A 16,207-nucleotide genomic window follows, 5' to 3' on the forward strand; every position below is an offset into this window, starting at 1 on the left:
AGAATCGGCCTACGATGTGTGACACTCTGTCGTGGTTGAAATTCGGGATAAAGATAATCCTTGGCAGAAGTCAGAACAGTGCGGGCGTACTGCTTTGGGCAAATCCTCCCATTGAGAAGCTGGAGTACTACTAACATTTACTATTCTGTACAGTCTATGTTGCCATATACACCTCAGATGTCTCACTTTTTCCATTCGAGCAAATCTGACATGGAAATGTCATGTTTGGTTAACGTACAGTAAACTTGAACTAGATGCGCCTCAAATGGAGTTGGATCATTCATTTTCGGCGCTTCATGACTTTTACACACATTTCCTCCAAGCCATCCTTTGCTTCACCGGCCGGAAACAGGTTGATAGAAGAGATGGCTTTATCCGCATATTCCTGTGCCAAAGCTCGAGTCTGTTCCAGACCGTCACTTTGAGAGACAATATCTCGTGCCTATGCGACGGTCAGCCATGCATGTATGTTTCGTCCAGCTTAATCAAGATCTCACCTTTTGAACGTCCCCTTCTTCCGAGAATTTTCTGCCCACAAGAAGTCCCAATTCCGGTCGGCTTCTCCAAGCAAACAACAACGGTGCTGTGGCCAGTCCCAGCTCCAAATCCGCTCCGGCTGGCTTCCCTAGTTCCGTCCCGCTGATCGTATAGTCCAGCATATCATCGACAAGTTGAAACGCCAAACCCAGATTTTTACCATATGCATATGCGGCCTCGACCACACTTGGAGCACATTGGCCCAGAAGAGCTGCCGCACGACAACTTTTGCTAATTAAGCTCGCCGATTTCAGATATGTCTTTTGAAGATAGTACGATATGGCTTGCTCATTCCACGTTGGGGTTTTCTCATCTGACGCCGTGTTCTTCAATTGCATGAACTCCCCCTCCACCAGATTTGCGATGACGGTGGCTAGAAGCTCAATCACCTCGGGGTCCCGTAGCCGTGCAAGGGCGACCGAAGCTCGTCCAAGCATAAAATCCCCCGCCAATACGGCCATTTTGTTACCAAACGTAGTGTTTGCTGAAGGAGCAGAACGGCGGGTAGTGGAATGGTCAATCACATCGTCGTGAAGAAGAGACGCAGTATGGATCAGCTCGGTGATTTCGGCGAGTCGTCTCTGCGAAGGAAGGATTGTGGTGTCGTCGGGGAACGCATACCGAACTTCGTTGGATGAGTCCGTCAGCGGAGAAGGGGTCCGGTCCGGGTTGTTGTCGTAGAGAATGGAAGGTGAAGATATGGGGGTGTCAATGCTCGCTCTCGACAAGCTTTGTGCGTCGTAGCGAGGCTGCTTTGCGGCGAAAGCTGTTGCTCTCGACATGAGAAGAACCAGCAAAGGTCTAACATGTTTCCCCTCACTCTGTGTGTAATATTTTGCAACAGTGTCCAATATAGGATGTCCGGAGCCCAGAAGCTGTCTTATGTTCTTATTGAGAAACCTCAACTCTTTGGCCACGATCTTGAGAGGGTCGATGGTGATGTTCCCCGTAGCTGTTCGGGAGGGTAATATTTCTGCCACGGTATTCTGGATCTTGGAGACGGCGGTCGCCCATGCTGACGAACGTAACTGAGAAGTGGAAAAATGTCGTTTTGTCGGACGGCCTCGAGGATACTGTGATCTGGTCAAACACCATGGGCAGATAGCTGGGCTTGAAGATGTTGAGACAGATTGTTGCACCAGAGCAGAGTTCCGTGAGATGTGCGCGCGCATGGTCGGCATCTGCATAGAAAATAGGTTCCAATTAAACAGCCATGAAGCAGAAGAACAGAGAGGCCTGACAGAAATTGTTTGGTAAACGAGCGTTGAGCGGAATGAAGCTCCCCAGTGCAAATGGACACGAGAGCAGCCGAAAACTGCGCAATTAACTGGAAATGAATTGACTTTTATTTGTGCCCGCGGAGCGCGGTTTACTGTATGCAGTATGCAGCTTGCAAAAGCTAAGCTGCCAATGGCATCCAGATTCATTTCGATAGCCCCAAGAGATATACGACAACTTAGATCTCTCTCTGTATGCACCCGAATACGCCCATCTCGTCAAGTGACGCTGTCTCGTCCCGACGTGTTCCTTTGCCTTCGATCTCTACCTGCGCCGATTATGTCCATACGGCCAGCTCTTTTATTATTTCCAAAATGCCGTGCTTCTTCTCAAGCTGACAGCTTACTGCATCGATACGGATACGTCACGCTCGTGGCAATGCTCCTTGAGAGATGACTTGAACTCATCGATTAGTGATTCGTACCAATCTACACTGCTAGCCTTCATGTATTGCTTTGTTGATATCCAAAGGACTTCATAACAATCTCCAAGATATCTCTGGCAACGAATGGGCACCTTGGATCGATAGGACCTAGTTTCGACTCCCCTGGACTCGTCGGATTCGTTTTACGTCTGCTTGAAGGACTCTCTGGTAGTACCGCCCGATTCTAAGGGGAAGACGCTTGATATTGACACTCAGAAGGTATTGGCTCATAGCGAAGATCGCTCTCGGCGAGCTCACGAGTTCTCCTACCCACGTATAATACGTATGTGCCTGACGGTCATTGGATCTCCAATACAACTGCAGTAGACGCTTCTGACTGTCGTCAGATAGCATAGTGGATTGAACCGGCTTTGCACAGTGAAAATTCCGTGCGGTGTGACAATGATTCCATGCGACGTATCACTTCAGCACCTCACCGTTCTTCTCGATCCATGCGCGCCATTCCTGCCACTCCGTATAAGTCGCACTTGATTTCAAGCCTGTGTATCTGACCGCTCGAAAATCCTGGACATCATCCCAAGGTTTCGGGGTCTGTTGCTCATTTCCTCTGGCCGATCCTCTCAAGAGCCGTCTTGCCACACCATGGCCATACCCTCCATCCCACCCAGCTTTCTTCATCAAGCTCTCCACTGTCTCCTCCTTGGTCCAGCCCTGTTCAAGCGCAACATCTGGTAGATATGTGGCTCCATGTCTGCGATTCCTGTAAGTGAAGCTGATACGCAAGCCGTGACGGCCTAGTATCCAATCCATCGCATCCTTGCACGGCTCAAAATCTGCAAGTAACGTCAGAGAGCACGAAAGGGCTGGCAATAGAGAGGCTGGTATCGGCGAAAACCGCGTATCATCAAATGCGGAGGTCAATGCATATGTAGAGAGGCCTGAAGCAAGAGGGAGCGCTTCAAATGTTCCTATGCAGCCACGAAGAGATTTATGACCCGATCGAGAGATGGTATTCCAGGTGACAAACAGTGGATAAGACTCAGTGATAGAGAGTTGTGAGGCATAAGATGGTCGAGATGATGTGACTGAGGTGGCACTCGAGGGAGTGGTTAATCGAGAATTGGAGGAACTGGATGAGACTATGGACGGAGAGGAGGCTGAAGATGATCTCGAGGATGATGTTGACGCCTGCAGTCGGGAGATACTGGGAAGTTGAGGCCTGGATTTGCTGGCCTCCCGGCGTTCAATGCGATGTCTCTCTTCCTGGCTGCGCTCTTCGTCCTCTTCGTCTCCATGTTCATCCTCGTCTTCGGATTCTGTTGTGTGCATTTCTGCCTCCTCCTCCTCCTCCTCATCTCCCTCTCCTATATCTTCCGCAGGTGTTTCAATCGAGTGTGCGTTGGATACGTATTTCTCGTACAAATCAAGGACCCCTTGTAGTGTAGGCGTATCCCGGTGATCGAAGCTGGTGGATAGAGTCTCAAAGCAATAGAAGCAATGGGCGGGGCTTGCCATCAGTTCCAGATCAGGTGAGAAGATCTGGCGGACTGCCGTGGGCAGGAGACAAGAGGTCACGGCGAATCAGGAAGACGGAGATACAGGTTTTGGCGAGGGACCAATATTGGAGAGGATTTCAAGAGAGCGCAACTGGATAGGACTGAGACCGGGGGAAATGAGCGTTAGACCTACAGGGAACGTCAAGAATAGAGCAAGATAGGAAGATAGGAAATACAGAAGGGGAGGAGAGGGAGGCTGGGTGAAGATAGAGTTCTAATAAGTATGGAGCGACGTTTGGCAGGACACATGCAAATGCAGTGCAGAGCACGGTGGCTGATTCGGACAGAAAGTGCAGGGCGGGTCATTGCTCAAGGGCGTCATCCAGCGTCAACCTGATCCACAATTTACCCCCGGCAAATCGAACATTACTCCGTAAAGACTCCTCAAAAGAACAGGAGGATTGGTAAAGTTTCAAGCCTATCCATTTCTATATCGCTCTACATAAGTTGTCAACCAACTGCCATCTGGTAAGGTCGGTATTGTGAAACAAGACATATTTTGATCGTAGAGGCCCAATCTCGAGAATAATCACTTCCAAGTATCCACGTAACTTATACTGATACCTAAGCCCGCATCGCTATCGTTAGTCAGTTGACTTCTGGCACTGCTGGCCCGGCTTCTTCCCGGGTCCGAGCTTGCCTCGTCACTCTCGGCTTCTTGAGGCACCAGTCTGACAGCACCACCACCTTTGGCTCGTCTCTCAGTTGCTCGCATCTCTTCTTCGGTCTTTCTCTTCTCCCACTCTGCGACTAGATTGCGATAATAGACCTCGGCTTGCACCGTAATGCTGTAACACTCAGGCGTCCAGCCAGCCTTGTTCTTGCGCAATGGATCTGCTCCGGCCTGAATCAAAGCCCGGACTGCTTTCAAATTGCCCCAAGCACTTGCATTGTGTAGGCACGTATTCCCTTGATCATCTCTTGCATTTACATCTGCCCCATGAGCCAGAAGAGTTTCAATAGTGTTGGTGTCTTCCGGTGTGCGAGCTGTTGGTTTCAAGGTGTGGCTGACATATTTATTCAATGTAGGCATTACTTGGGACGATGAAGCTAGGTGAAGAGGTGTCTGTCCTTTGTGATCTCGTCGGGTTACAGTTTGAGGGAAATGCTTGCAGAGCAGTTCGACGACAGCGGCTTGGGAGAAGGCGGAAGCTAAATGGAGAGGTGTCTGGCCCTCCGTGTTGACGGAAATGCCGAGATTGTCTCCATGGTTGCTATAGATCCAGTCTTCGACTGGCCGAGTGCTATCATGTCCCCTAGAGATCAAAAATTCCTGAGAGTATTTTAGTATCGCCGGACCATCACTCCTGCAGCCGTGGCTTACCTACTGCAATCTGCTCGAGGCCATACTGTGCAGCGAGATGCAATGAAGTATTGCTCTTGTCGGCATAGTCAGGATTGTGAAGGTAGGAGGGGTTGCTTCTTAGGAGTCGTTGAACCAAAGCGACGTCGTTCAACAGAATCGCCTGTCTCAATGAGAGATCAACTCTGGTCATGATGCAATCGAGTCGATGGCAGGGACATCCGCCTTTGTGAGGAATGTGAGCAGTGGCATCTCCAATCTAAGCGGAAACAATGTCCTTTTACACTTAATGCGATAATGTCAAGCCGAGACTTCAACTGAGAGGAGGGAATCATTTTGGGCGCAAGGAGATAACAGCGAATAACAAGTTAGGGGGGTATGTGGAATGAATAGGACGGTTTCCGCCAAAGGCCCGCCAATCATCGACCAGGTGTACGATAGTTCCATGCCGCTAAGAAGTATGTCGGTCAGGCTGGACCCATTATTTGTATAGAACTATTATTCTGTATTTTATTTTTCAGCTCTTCGACCTCGAGCTGTGGACGGTCAAAAACTAAGGCGTTACATCGAAAGATTAATGTCGTACCCAACCCATTCGCAACTTGCATTTTTTTTAAGAACTGAAATTCGTCAGGTGATCATGTGTTTTTCTTTCCCTTCTGACCCTCTCGTTCAGCTTTTTTGAGAGCTCTCTTCCGAATGTCCACATGCATCTTCTTGTTAATTCCCAAGAGAATGGTGCTCATAGGTCCTAGGACACCAGTGATGAACGCTGCGACGAGTGCGTGGCTCCAGTATGGACTGCCACTGTATGAATATCCGATGCTTCCACCTCTTTGCCCGATTTTTGCCAAAGCAGATTTCACAAATGCTCTCTCTGATGGGACTTGCCAATTGGCTCGTCGGATTTTGGACATTGAGGAAGTGACAAGATAGGAGTGGACGAAGAAAACATCAATGCCTGACGAGGATAGTTCCGATGCTAGGGCGCTGGACCATTGTTGCAAGAATGCCTTTGAGCCCGAGTATGTGGCCAACAACGGCGTGGGTGTCAATCCACCAAATGAGCCCATCGTCAAGATCAGCCCTCTCTTTTGTGGCAACATGCTTGGGAGAACCGTCTGCGTGACGCGAAGTGTGCCCAGACAGTTGATATTGATGATATTCGACATTTCCGAGAGGGATGTTTCGGCAAAGGGAACTGGGATACTGTGGCTTTGACCCACGTTGTTGACCAAGATGGCCACCTTTTTGCCTTGTACATGGGAAGCTAGGGCGTTATAGTCTGAGTCAAGGTTCTTGGAGAAATCCATTGCCAGTGTCTCGACCACAGCATTCGGCGAGGAAGACTTGACTTGCGAGGAGACCGACTCTAGTTTGGACGCGGTTCGCGAGACGAGAATCAAATTATATCCTTTCTTTGCGATTTGAAGAGCGTATTCTTTCCCAATGCCATCGGAAGCCCCGGTGATGACCGCCCATGATCCTTTAGGACCGAACTTTGAAAGCTGTACAGTGAAAGGCATGTTAGATAGGTGGAGCTGATTGTAGGCAGATGTAGATCTTTGCCGGGGGGACATACGGGTTTGCCAGGCAGTATAAAGGTACTCAGAAGAACACTCAAAGTGGTCCACACGATTGATCCGACTGTAACTGCGCCCACCCCTATCAGAATACTAGAGGGGATGTTTTGCTTGCCGAGGGGTCCAAGGTCGAGTTCCATTCTCACAGTCGAGGCGGTGACCAGCTGCAATACGGGGAGAAGAGAAAAGCGATGTTGAGGAAGCTTGGGCGGGCGTTGGGATTGTTTTAAGGCTGTCTTTTCTGTTGGCCCGGGGTTTGTTATCGTATGACTAACACAGTTACAGGAAGAGCGCCGTATATGATTGGGTAGAAGCTACCCACAAGCTCCGTTTCACCCCCGTCACGGTAAACAAAAAAGACGTGGTAAAACTACTCGCTACTGCAGTAAGCCACTTCCCTGCTCTGCAATACCTCAACTAGGCTGTCTCACAGTGATTCGCTACAAACGATCTCCTCTTTCAGGATTGCTCTATTCTGACTAAGGCCAATTGGCTGAGATATTCTGTCCTGACTCCAGGATGACATCCATTCTCCCTCAATCCGAAGGCTTCTTGCCTCTCTACATTCTTTTCGTGAGAATTTCACAAAGTTTCTCCGGACTGGAATCTTATGGACTGACGTGTGCAGGTTGCCGTTACCTCGATTGGAAATGCTGTTCAAAGCTACATCACCCTCTCCTACACTCGTCGTCTCTACCCCGGCCAGCCTATGTCAGCTGCGAAAGACAAAAAATCGCCCGCAGATTCCTCTCCTGTCACTCCTCTCTCGTCGAGAATATTTGGAACGTGGACTTTGGCTGTCGGGATCGTAAGGATCTTTGCCGCATATCACATTAAGGAAGCATCATGGTATCAAATGCAGATGTTGACCAACGTGGTGGGCCTTGTGCACTTTGGTCTCGAGGCGTTTGTATACCAAACAAGTCAACCATCAGGCCCGTGGCTGGCTCCCGTGAGTGTTGCTACGATTGGGTTGGTGTGGAGCATTGTACAATACGGCTTTTATGTTCAATAAGCCTTCCCGGGTATTCTATCTCAAGATCCAGTCATTGTTGCAGGCAGGTTGTATATTTATTCTCCTTTCTTCTGAAGCTTTTTCCTGTACAGTTCCCCCCCGCAACCTTGAAGCCTGACCGTCGCTTGTTCGGGGGTGATATCTCTTTGCGGTTCTGCCAGCATTTCATACCCGACAAGGAATTTCCTGACGGTTGCGCTCCTCAAAAGCGGAGGATAGAAGTGGAAATGGAGACTGGAACATTCAATCTCTTCATTGCTCCCGTCAAGCGGCGCTTGATGTATGCCCATACTGTATGGAAAGCTTGTTTCAAACAGGTTGTCATATCGTCGCGTGATTTCCGCAATCGCCTCTGCTAGGTGCATTTGTTCATCGTCGGTCAGGTCGATCAGCGAGTGGATGTGTTTGACTGGGAGAATCATGGTCTCAAAAGGCCAAGTTGCCCACCACGGACAGACCACAAGAAAGGTCTCGTTCCGAAAGACGACCCGCTCGTTCTTCTCTCGTTCCAGCTGGGCATAGTCGACCAGCATGTGTGCACCGCCTTGCTCACGATGATATTTTCTCAATTGCTCCAATTCAATGGCGGGTTCCTCAGGCAATGAAGTCGTGATCCAAATCTGTCCATGGGGATGCGGGTTTGAACAGCCCATTGCAGCACCCTTGTTCTCGAATATTTGCATCCACCGATACTGATCCTTAGGTCTTCCAACATCTGCGTGAGGGCTGGAAGGAGGGAGATGAGTCGGTCTCTCTAAGGTCGCGAGAGGGAAACTGGGGGAAGTATGCGCCATGTAAATATCCATCCAGGTCCTCACGATGGGTAGGATCTCTGCAGGAGACATGTCTGCCAGCGTAATGTTGTGAGCGGCGCTGAAAGTCAGAACGTAGCATTTTCCCGTGACAGGTTCTGCTTGTAATAAAACGGATGACAAGCTTCCCGAGGCATCTGGTGAGGTGTAATCGTCTTGTGATTCCTTGACAGCACTGAAGTCATTCACGAAGACAAAAGTGTCCTTGTAACTCGGATTGGATTCTCCCGAAGCTCTTTTATTTCCGGGACAGAGATAGCACTGGGGGTCGTAAACAGGGAGATCGATGACACCGGGACTTTCTTGCTGTCCTCTAGCGACCGAGTCAGAGGTTTGTTCTCTGGAAGGCACAGGCTTCTTACTGCCATGGTCTCTTGGTACGGTGGGGAGACACGAGAACCCAGCTTCCACGAAGCGGATTGAATCGGCGGTGAGAAATGTCGTCCAAAATGTTGTCAGGCATTCTGCGATCTAGTATTGAACACTGACCAAGCCTAGGATCGACTTGTTTAGCGGGATACGGGAGACGTTATATGCTCTGCACAATGGTGCCCGGATCAAATCAAAGCGGGAGCCAGCTTCAAGTGGCAGGAGAAGTGCAGGAGGGGGACATGGTGGAGGGGATCTGTGGCGGATCTAGTCCGATTCAATGCTACCTGATGTGGACTCTAGGTTACTTGAGGCAACAACATATCTGATTGCGAATTTATTGATCCAGAACGAAGCTCCCGGCCGAATACAGGCGTGATTGTTCTCGTGGAAGAGACGGCGGAAGTGGGCAGTTGCAGTTACGTCAAATGCATATCGGCCGGCATCGGACAAATTCTCACACATCAACTCACACTCCATAAAATCTGACAGCAATCCGGAATCGTCGTCACGGTCGCATGACCTGGACGACAGATTGCGCCTATCCAGGCGAAAACATGTGAACAGTTCTCTACTGAATCCCGATTATTCCAATGGGCCGAGTTGTTCTACTCTTCTCTTATCATGGCTGCGAATTCTACATGGCTATACAGCCTTCCGAATGAGGTATTAGCCTCTCCTGGTTCAGAGATGAATTGACCTTTGACTAGACAGATTCTTTTCTCCATCCTCTCCGGATTCGAAACCCAGAGTCTTCTCCCATGGGCCATTGTCTCGCGCCGTTTCCATTCCATCATCCTGCGGATCCTGCATTTCCGGCTCCTCCTCGCTGCAGCATTGCCAGACTGCAAGCTCATCCTCGAAGCTTACCACCCGAGTAGAAGAGACGGGGACTCATCCCTACTCTGCACTTATCTCGGTACCGACGGACTCGGTTCAAAGCACGAAGGTGAGGGGAGTCTGTACGAGGAATGCGAGGGAGAACAAGGCAGATTTGCGAAATTAGGCGCGTTATACAGTCGATTCAGACCCGAAAGATCGGGAGTACAGCGTTCAATACCGTTACGACGAATTGCTAGCACAGGACCATCCCAATCTTCGTCACAGCCTGCATCATCCGATCCCTCCCAGTCGAACCGTGACGACGCAGGTGACAGCGCCGACTCCAAGGTGATTCACATCCTGAACCTCGACCCAGATGAGCTGTTTGTTCAATTCTGCGCATATCCGAGCTTGACCAGGCTTGGACCCACCCGAAGGCTTTTCTGGACCAACTTTGAAATTGTGCAGTCTGGCCAAGGCGTTATGAGGGTGTGGAAGCAGTGGTTGCAGGATCGTGCTCAAGAACTCTGGCAACAAGAGCAAAACCCCGGGGTTGAGATGGACCGAACATCGACCACCACCATCGGTGCTGACAAGAACATTATCTGGACAGACTACCGAAAGAATGTTGGATTACGAGTAGCAGTCCGAGATCGGGAAGGAACCTGTTATGGCAAGGATCCTTGCGAGTTTGATGATTTGCCCATGAGCTTCTCAATTGAAATACAGGGTAATTTAGTCGTCTTGACATCGCTTGACCATATCGAAGCTGACCCCCCTTCGCAGAGCTCGTTGTGCGAACAACGCATTTGATGCTTGCTGTGGAAGCTTTCATGCAGGAACAAGACAATCGATCAGGTAAAGCACTTATATTTGGCAATTTCGCCTACGCACCCTCGTTTCCGGGCACGTGAGGTCGTCTTGATTTGACGACAACCTATCGACAGACTCATACAAAAATACGGATTTTCGACCGTTGGCATGTATACATTTACAGCAGCATCGCATGCCCAGAGTCACGGGCTGACTCTGCCAGAGACCTTTTTTTTTTTTTTTTTTTTTTTTTTTTTGGCATGGGCGCTGCGGTGATTGGCATAGAGGTTCTGGACTATAACGTCTCTAGATACGATTCTGATGGCTCTGCTCTGATTGATACAAAGCATTTAGCGGCAAGCAGCCGTCTACTCTGCATGCTTATTCAGGTTGAATCAGAACGTGGATTCGTTTGTTCGTAAAAGAGCTGCAGAAGAGGAGGAGAGAGGAGTGGTGGTGGTACAATTCAGGTCCAGCCGATCCTGCAGCTGCTTGTATCTCTATTGTGCCTTGATTCCCATTTTCTTGCTGACCTCCTTTTTTATATACCTCGTTTCTTCATGATCATACAGTGCTCATTTTTCCTGAAAAGTGAACCATCATCACTCATATCATGATTTCTCGTCTTCTCCGCCCATACCGACACTTTCTGGTTCGAATGATCCCCTCATCAATCATGTGCTTTCAGCTTTGCGAAAAAAAGCCCTGCAGCAAGCAACCTGCAAGCCACAGCTCTCGGCCCGTGTCCAGGTCTGTCGACCTCCCACTTCCCACAGTTTTCGTCGCCAATTGCCAGCGTCCTTCTCTCTTTATATTGGTCGATAAGGATTGATAGCTGCATTTCGAGCTACGTGGCCCCCGACAGTCCAACGCCGGTGATAAGGCGAGAGCTCACCGGTCAGAGTGATCCCCGGTCGATATGAGGCTCTTCCGTCCGGGCTGAATCTCGACGTCCTTAGGGTACCCCGCTCTCGCTCTGCACGAGTTCGAAAGCTCCCACTTGGTCTCAAAGACAGGTTCGCATTTGCTTGTTCGACAAGCTTTCAGCTTTTTATTTCACTCGGCATTCCCCACGAGTCGGCCTTTCTCCTTCATTTTTTTGCCACCGATGATCCCTTCTCATCCCTCCCGAGTCTTGCATGAACAGAAGTTCCAACGTCGTATTTTTTTTTTTTTTTTTTTTTTTAATAGTACCACACAACAGCAGTGGGAATTAGGACCCACTTTCATTGAATGACCATGCCCCAGTACATATTGTTTTCTCTACCAAAAGCGGATGTGTCGAGAGAAGTTCTCGAGGCTGACCTGTCTTATTATCTGGGGCGGGACGCCAAGATCGTGGACAGTCATGTATGCCGCCGACCTCGAGGTAGAATTCTATTCAATCGATATGCTGATGCTTTGCAGAAAGGTGACCGGTATGTCATCGAGGCTTCTCAGCATCCGCCGCGGGTCAGTGCTCTTGAATGGTGTGATAAGGTCTGAACCGCTCATCAATCCATAGTCGATGCTCCCATCGCTCCGAGACGATACTCTGAAATGGCGTGGAAGTGATGACTATCGGAGACAACTGAGTAAGAATGATTGACGTCTTGTCTGGTCGATAACGGTTTTCCTCACAATGGAAAAGGATATTTAGATAGTCGAATCCATCAAGAGCGGAAGCGTGCTTGTCGCGGCAACACCGAACCCCGCCAACAATTGACAAGGTATGAATCCTATGGATCAACCACGGCGAATGGTTCTACATATTGCACACCACCAATCGCGGTTCCTCAAAGACCGACCATGTCCAAGCGAAATAGCTCGACCAGTGGTTCGGTCATGGATTCGGTGCAAGGCTCCCCCGTTTCCACGTTTGGAAGCCCGGCATGGCAGAGCAGTCATAGCTATTCCTATGCCACTCAGTATTCCACTCAATCCAGACGTCCATCAGATGCCATGGGCCCGTTGGATTCGGGCATGAGAAGCCGCGCCATGTCGGTTTCCAGTGACACCAGTGAGTTTGGAATCAACGGGGGCTATGGATGGGCGCTGGACGAAGAACCTCGACCGTCCATCTCCATGAGTGGGAGGAGATGAATTGGTGGGGATGCAAGCCCGTTTGGCTTCATCGCGGATGAAAGAAATAATGAGTCCAGTCGTAAGTTTTCTTCCATCAGAATACGCAATATGACCATCACTCACTCGTACACCATTCCCATAGGGAATTTGCCTCATCGACCTTGCCTTGTTCCTGCAGAACAGTCCAAAGGAGATGGAAAGATTGAACCGATTTTGGGTTCGATTCACCCAAGATGCGGTGTCGATCCCGAACGACCTGTCGAAGGAGTTGCTCGGCTTGCTGGAATTGAAACCATCTCCTACCCGCGGAGTTGTCACGGTCCTTTTTGGCCAGCTGAAGCAGGAAAAAGGCCTGTCGGTGCTTGGCTTCCCAAGTGTATGGATGGTCTTCTGGGAAATTCTTCCTCACGCGAGGGCAGACGATGTGCCCGAGGATCCTTTCGGCTTTCTCGATGTCCCCACAGTAGAACGTGGCTCTTGCCCACGTGGCGGCTGCCATGATGGTCTCGATGCGATCATTGCCAAAGTGAAGTTCGAATTGCGCGGTGAGTTCCTGGAGCTCCCGTCGAGCGGGCTCGCAGTCTTTGACATCTTTTTTCATCTCGTTCTCGAGCATAGCCCAGGCTAGGTTGTACCTGGCCGTCAAGGCCGGGCCTGGGGATTTGGGGAAGAGCGATCGCATTTGAAGATAAATGTCCCTTAGTTGGACAATGTCATGCGGGGGGCTACTTCCTCCACTGCGCTGGAGCATGTTCTTCTTGAACGCGATAGTCACCGTCAGAGGGTTGTGGACGCCAAGGTGGTTCTTGGTCACCTCATCACATTTCGTCAGCAAATCTAGCAACCTTTGCGTCTGGCCGTAGCAGTCAAACAAGACCGTCACGACACTCAGCGCGCCTAGACAATCTTCTCCTGGGGAGCTCAGATCTTTGAGCATGCACAGGAACGAGAACATGGCCGAGTTCTGATAGTACTCTGCCTCCTTTTGGAGACCGTCATCGTCCTGGCCGACGCAGATCAACCAGAAAAGGCAGTACGTCACAAATTGTGCGGACGAACTTCCATCGTTGAGTTGCTGGCTGAGGGTGTGGTCGCCAAACCTATTCATGTCGAAGCCGAGGTTGCCTAATGCGGCGGGCGTGACGGAGAGTAGTGCATTGGTGAGATCTGCTGGCCAGTGTGTGGTCGATTCTTCGTCCTGCCGCTGTGGCCACCATATAGATTGGTCTATCCTTTGTTGAGAAGGCCAGAAAGGCCCGACAATGTCGGGAACTGCGGGTTGCCTCCCGGAAATTGTCTCTTGCGCTGCCAACTGCTCCTGAGTTTGGTCCAGATCTATAAACACCGGTTCAGAAGCAGCGGTCGATGTCGACCATCTGGCCCCGTTGCCCTGGTGACTCGAGCGTACATCAGGATATCGAGGGCTCGACTCAGGAGAAGGAATTGGGACTTTCATTGGAGGTACTTCAGCGCAGCCTGGGGGTGGATCCAGCGACCCTGATGAATCTCCTGATGGAGGAGTGGGCGGCAAATGCGAAGAGGTTGCTCTGGGTTGCTCGATTGGGTGATCTGGCAATTTGATATAATGGGGGGTTTCGTCGTCATTTGAGATATATGAGAGTAAGTCGTTCTCATCGGCCAGCTTGACATTTCTTTGAATGTACTTGGTAATGTCTTCTCGCCGTCGAGGATGGGTCGAGAAGAGGACGACTTCGTCCAAACCTCGTGCCTTGGCTTGGTTCAGTAGCCTCAGAATGAAGGCAGCATCTTGTAGTGTGAGTTTGTGTCTGAACCCCCAAGTCTTCAACTGGCTTTTGTACTGTTTAGGCCTGCAATGGGTCAATCATGAGAACAATTACGGAGGAAGAAGTGATGGCTTACGACTGAACGACCCCGTACTTGGTCCTGATGTGTTCTATTATCTCTTTCAAGGGACAACCCTCGATAACATACTTTTGCTCAATCAGGTTCTTGAATGGGCCGAATATAACATTGCGCGTGGACTTTGATTGGACTCTTTGAAACCCCGTCCTGGGCTGAGGGCCCGGGTGATCCATTGTTGTGCGCACCTGGCAGATAAAGTCAAAGCCACAACTGGATCTGGGATAGGAAATGCAAAAATGCCGTCAGGCTCCGGCAAGGAACGATAGACAGAACAGACAGAAAACACGGAATGTCGCAGAGGAATCACGCCAATCTAGAAGCTCCAGAAGGTGCCGACAGGCCAGATGGCTGCCATGCATATGTAGCGAGAGAAGAGAAGACATTTCTGTTGGCTCGGTGGCAAACTTGGGGCGGACATGGGCCATAGAACGAGGCAGAAAGGATGCCTGGAGGACGCCTTGGGTCTTGGTCAAGCGGGAGATAGGGAATAGAGGCGCCCGAGCCGGGAGGGAAAGGGAGCGACTCGGTAGCTCCTCAGACAGGAGCCTGATTGAGTAGTAAGTACCTCCCAGTAGCAAACGGGTACCTGGTACAAAGATTCCCGCCAAGGCCCCAGTTTTATGCAAACAGCGAGTGGGGGCCTTTCGACTGCGTGTCTCTGATATACAGTACAAAGGTTCCTGTTCGCTTCTTACCTCATCCACGCATCTGACGCTGGTGACGCCCGTCTAACGAGTCCACCATGCTCTCCAAAGTTCCATCTGAGTGGCAATTTTCTTCCTTACGGACTGAAACTTTTTCCTCGAACCCCGGCGCTATACCTGCATCCTGTGCCTGAGAACTTAGGCAGCACTGCCGCCGATCGACGGAGCATCAGGCTCCTCGACCTTTCGTCCTAAAGTTCCCCCAAAGTCCTTTTCCTCCTCCAGATCGGGTGCAACATCAACCAAAAACTTCAGTTTTTCTTTTTCTTTTCCTCCTCGTCCTTAGGCTAGTTGGAAGGTTGCAGTGAAAAAGAAAATGAAAGGGGGGGGGCCAAAATTCTGAAAATCTTTGCAGCAGCCATTCACAGGCTTCTCGCTTCAGACTATGATTTAGAGGCAGCGTGTCCCCGTTAATTGTTGGGACTCTCCTCACACATCTCTTGACGATGACAGAGATACCAGGTGAACCTTTGTTCACGATGATTATGCTTCCCAACTTGGCCTTGTCAGTTGGGCTTTTTCGGACTGGCTACCCATTAGCTTGACTAGGGGGTTGGGGTATGCTGACCACTTATCGATCAAGCTTGGGCGGGTAGTTCCCCTCCACTGAGAAGACACAAATCCATCTCGCTCTGCACCCTCCGCACACTTCATTTGCTTTCCCAAGTACGCAAAGCTCAGAACAAAAATTCCCTCTCCACTTGCCGTCTGGGCCGTGACGACAAAAACTACTAAATCTGCCTCGCCCCAGTGTCCCGAACCCTAGAAGGATTAGGTTCTCTGCACTGTGGATCGTTCGAGCAACAAAAGGTTCCCCCAAAATTCTCTACAGATCTTGGCCCAGAACTGAATCTTGAGGAATCAAATCAATTTTTAGAGATTTTGAAGCCTCAGGCAGGCTCCAACGGCTTACCAATTCCCATTCCGTTTACGTGTTATTCTCAACATCTCCATCCTCAGCACTGACGGATCCCAAAATGAGGCGGGCCTGGAACCACAAACCTTTACAAAATAACCACATGCTCTTCCGTTGGGTCCTGGGACTTTTGTCGAAGCAAAGTAAAAGAGAAAGAAGCAAAAAT

General features: G+C 50.1%; 9 protein-coding genes across 9 annotated transcripts; 3 read left to right on the forward strand and 6 right to left on the reverse strand.

Annotated features, from left to right (window-relative positions):
- Positions 1 to 280: 280 nt before the first annotated feature.
- Z518_08115 (uncharacterized protein) lies at positions 281 to 1,709 on the reverse strand (the record flags this gene model as incomplete). Its single annotated transcript, XM_013413858.1, has 2 exons — positions 281 to 442; positions 498 to 1,709. The coding sequence occupies 2 exons, from the start codon at positions 1,707 to 1,709 to the stop codon at positions 281 to 283; spliced, it is 1,374 nt and encodes a 457-aa protein (XP_013269312.1).
- A 950-nt stretch (positions 1,710 to 2,659) lies between these two features.
- On the reverse strand, positions 2,660 to 3,715 carry Z518_08116 (uncharacterized protein; the record flags this gene model as incomplete). The annotated part of the gene is made up of 1 exon (XM_013413859.1): positions 2,660 to 3,715. The coding sequence occupies one exon, from the start codon at positions 3,713 to 3,715 to the stop codon at positions 2,660 to 2,662; it is 1,056 nt and encodes a 351-aa protein (XP_013269313.1).
- A 570-nt stretch (positions 3,716 to 4,285) lies between these two features.
- Z518_08117 (uncharacterized protein) lies at positions 4,286 to 5,252 on the reverse strand (the record flags this gene model as incomplete). The annotated part of the gene is made up of 2 exons (XM_013413860.1): positions 4,286 to 5,029; positions 5,085 to 5,252. 2 exons carry the CDS (start codon positions 5,250 to 5,252, stop codon positions 4,286 to 4,288), a joined length of 912 nt encoding a protein of 303 aa, XP_013269314.1.
- Positions 5,253 to 5,697: 445 nt separating this feature from the next.
- On the reverse strand, positions 5,698 to 6,585 carry Z518_08118 (uncharacterized protein; the record flags this gene model as incomplete). Its single annotated transcript, XM_013413861.1, has 1 exon — positions 5,698 to 6,585. One exon carries the CDS (start codon positions 6,583 to 6,585, stop codon positions 5,698 to 5,700), a length of 888 nt encoding a protein of 295 aa, XP_013269315.1.
- Positions 6,586 to 7,161: 576 nt separating this feature from the next.
- Z518_08119 (uncharacterized protein) lies at positions 7,162 to 7,657 on the forward strand (the record flags this gene model as incomplete). The annotated part of the gene is made up of 2 exons (XM_013413862.1): positions 7,162 to 7,215; positions 7,271 to 7,657. 2 exons carry the CDS (start codon positions 7,162 to 7,164, stop codon positions 7,655 to 7,657), a joined length of 441 nt encoding a protein of 146 aa, XP_013269316.1.
- A 56-nt stretch (positions 7,658 to 7,713) lies between these two features.
- On the reverse strand, positions 7,714 to 8,932 carry Z518_08120 (galactose-1-phosphate uridylyltransferase; the record flags this gene model as incomplete). The annotated part of the gene is made up of 2 exons (XM_013413863.1): positions 7,714 to 8,782; positions 8,832 to 8,932. The coding sequence occupies 2 exons, from the start codon at positions 8,930 to 8,932 to the stop codon at positions 7,714 to 7,716; spliced, it is 1,170 nt and encodes a 389-aa protein (XP_013269317.1).
- Positions 8,933 to 9,462: 530 nt separating this feature from the next.
- Positions 9,463 to 10,574, forward strand: Z518_08121 (uncharacterized protein; the record flags this gene model as incomplete). Its single annotated transcript, XM_013413864.1, has 3 exons — positions 9,463 to 9,504; positions 9,553 to 10,390; positions 10,447 to 10,574. The coding sequence occupies 3 exons, from the start codon at positions 9,463 to 9,465 to the stop codon at positions 10,572 to 10,574; spliced, it is 1,008 nt and encodes a 335-aa protein (XP_013269318.1).
- A 1,138-nt stretch (positions 10,575 to 11,712) lies between these two features.
- Z518_08122 (uncharacterized protein) lies at positions 11,713 to 12,555 on the forward strand (the record flags this gene model as incomplete). Its single annotated transcript, XM_013413865.1, has 4 exons — positions 11,713 to 11,823; positions 11,881 to 11,925; positions 11,978 to 12,047; positions 12,104 to 12,555. 4 exons carry the CDS (start codon positions 11,713 to 11,715, stop codon positions 12,553 to 12,555), a joined length of 678 nt encoding a protein of 225 aa, XP_013269319.1.
- Positions 12,556 to 12,652: 97 nt separating this feature from the next.
- Z518_08123 (uncharacterized protein) lies at positions 12,653 to 14,594 on the reverse strand (the record flags this gene model as incomplete). Its single annotated transcript, XM_013413866.1, has 2 exons — positions 12,653 to 14,366; positions 14,419 to 14,594. 2 exons carry the CDS (start codon positions 14,592 to 14,594, stop codon positions 12,653 to 12,655), a joined length of 1,890 nt encoding a protein of 629 aa, XP_013269320.1.
- Between the last annotated feature and the right edge of the window lie 1,613 nt (positions 14,595 to 16,207).

The sequence above is a fragment of the Rhinocladiella mackenziei genome (genome assembly GCF_000835555.1).
Source record: "Rhinocladiella mackenziei CBS 650.93 unplaced genomic scaffold supercont1.6, whole genome shotgun sequence".
Taxonomy (NCBI): domain Eukaryota; kingdom Fungi; phylum Ascomycota; class Eurotiomycetes; order Chaetothyriales; family Herpotrichiellaceae; genus Rhinocladiella; species Rhinocladiella mackenziei.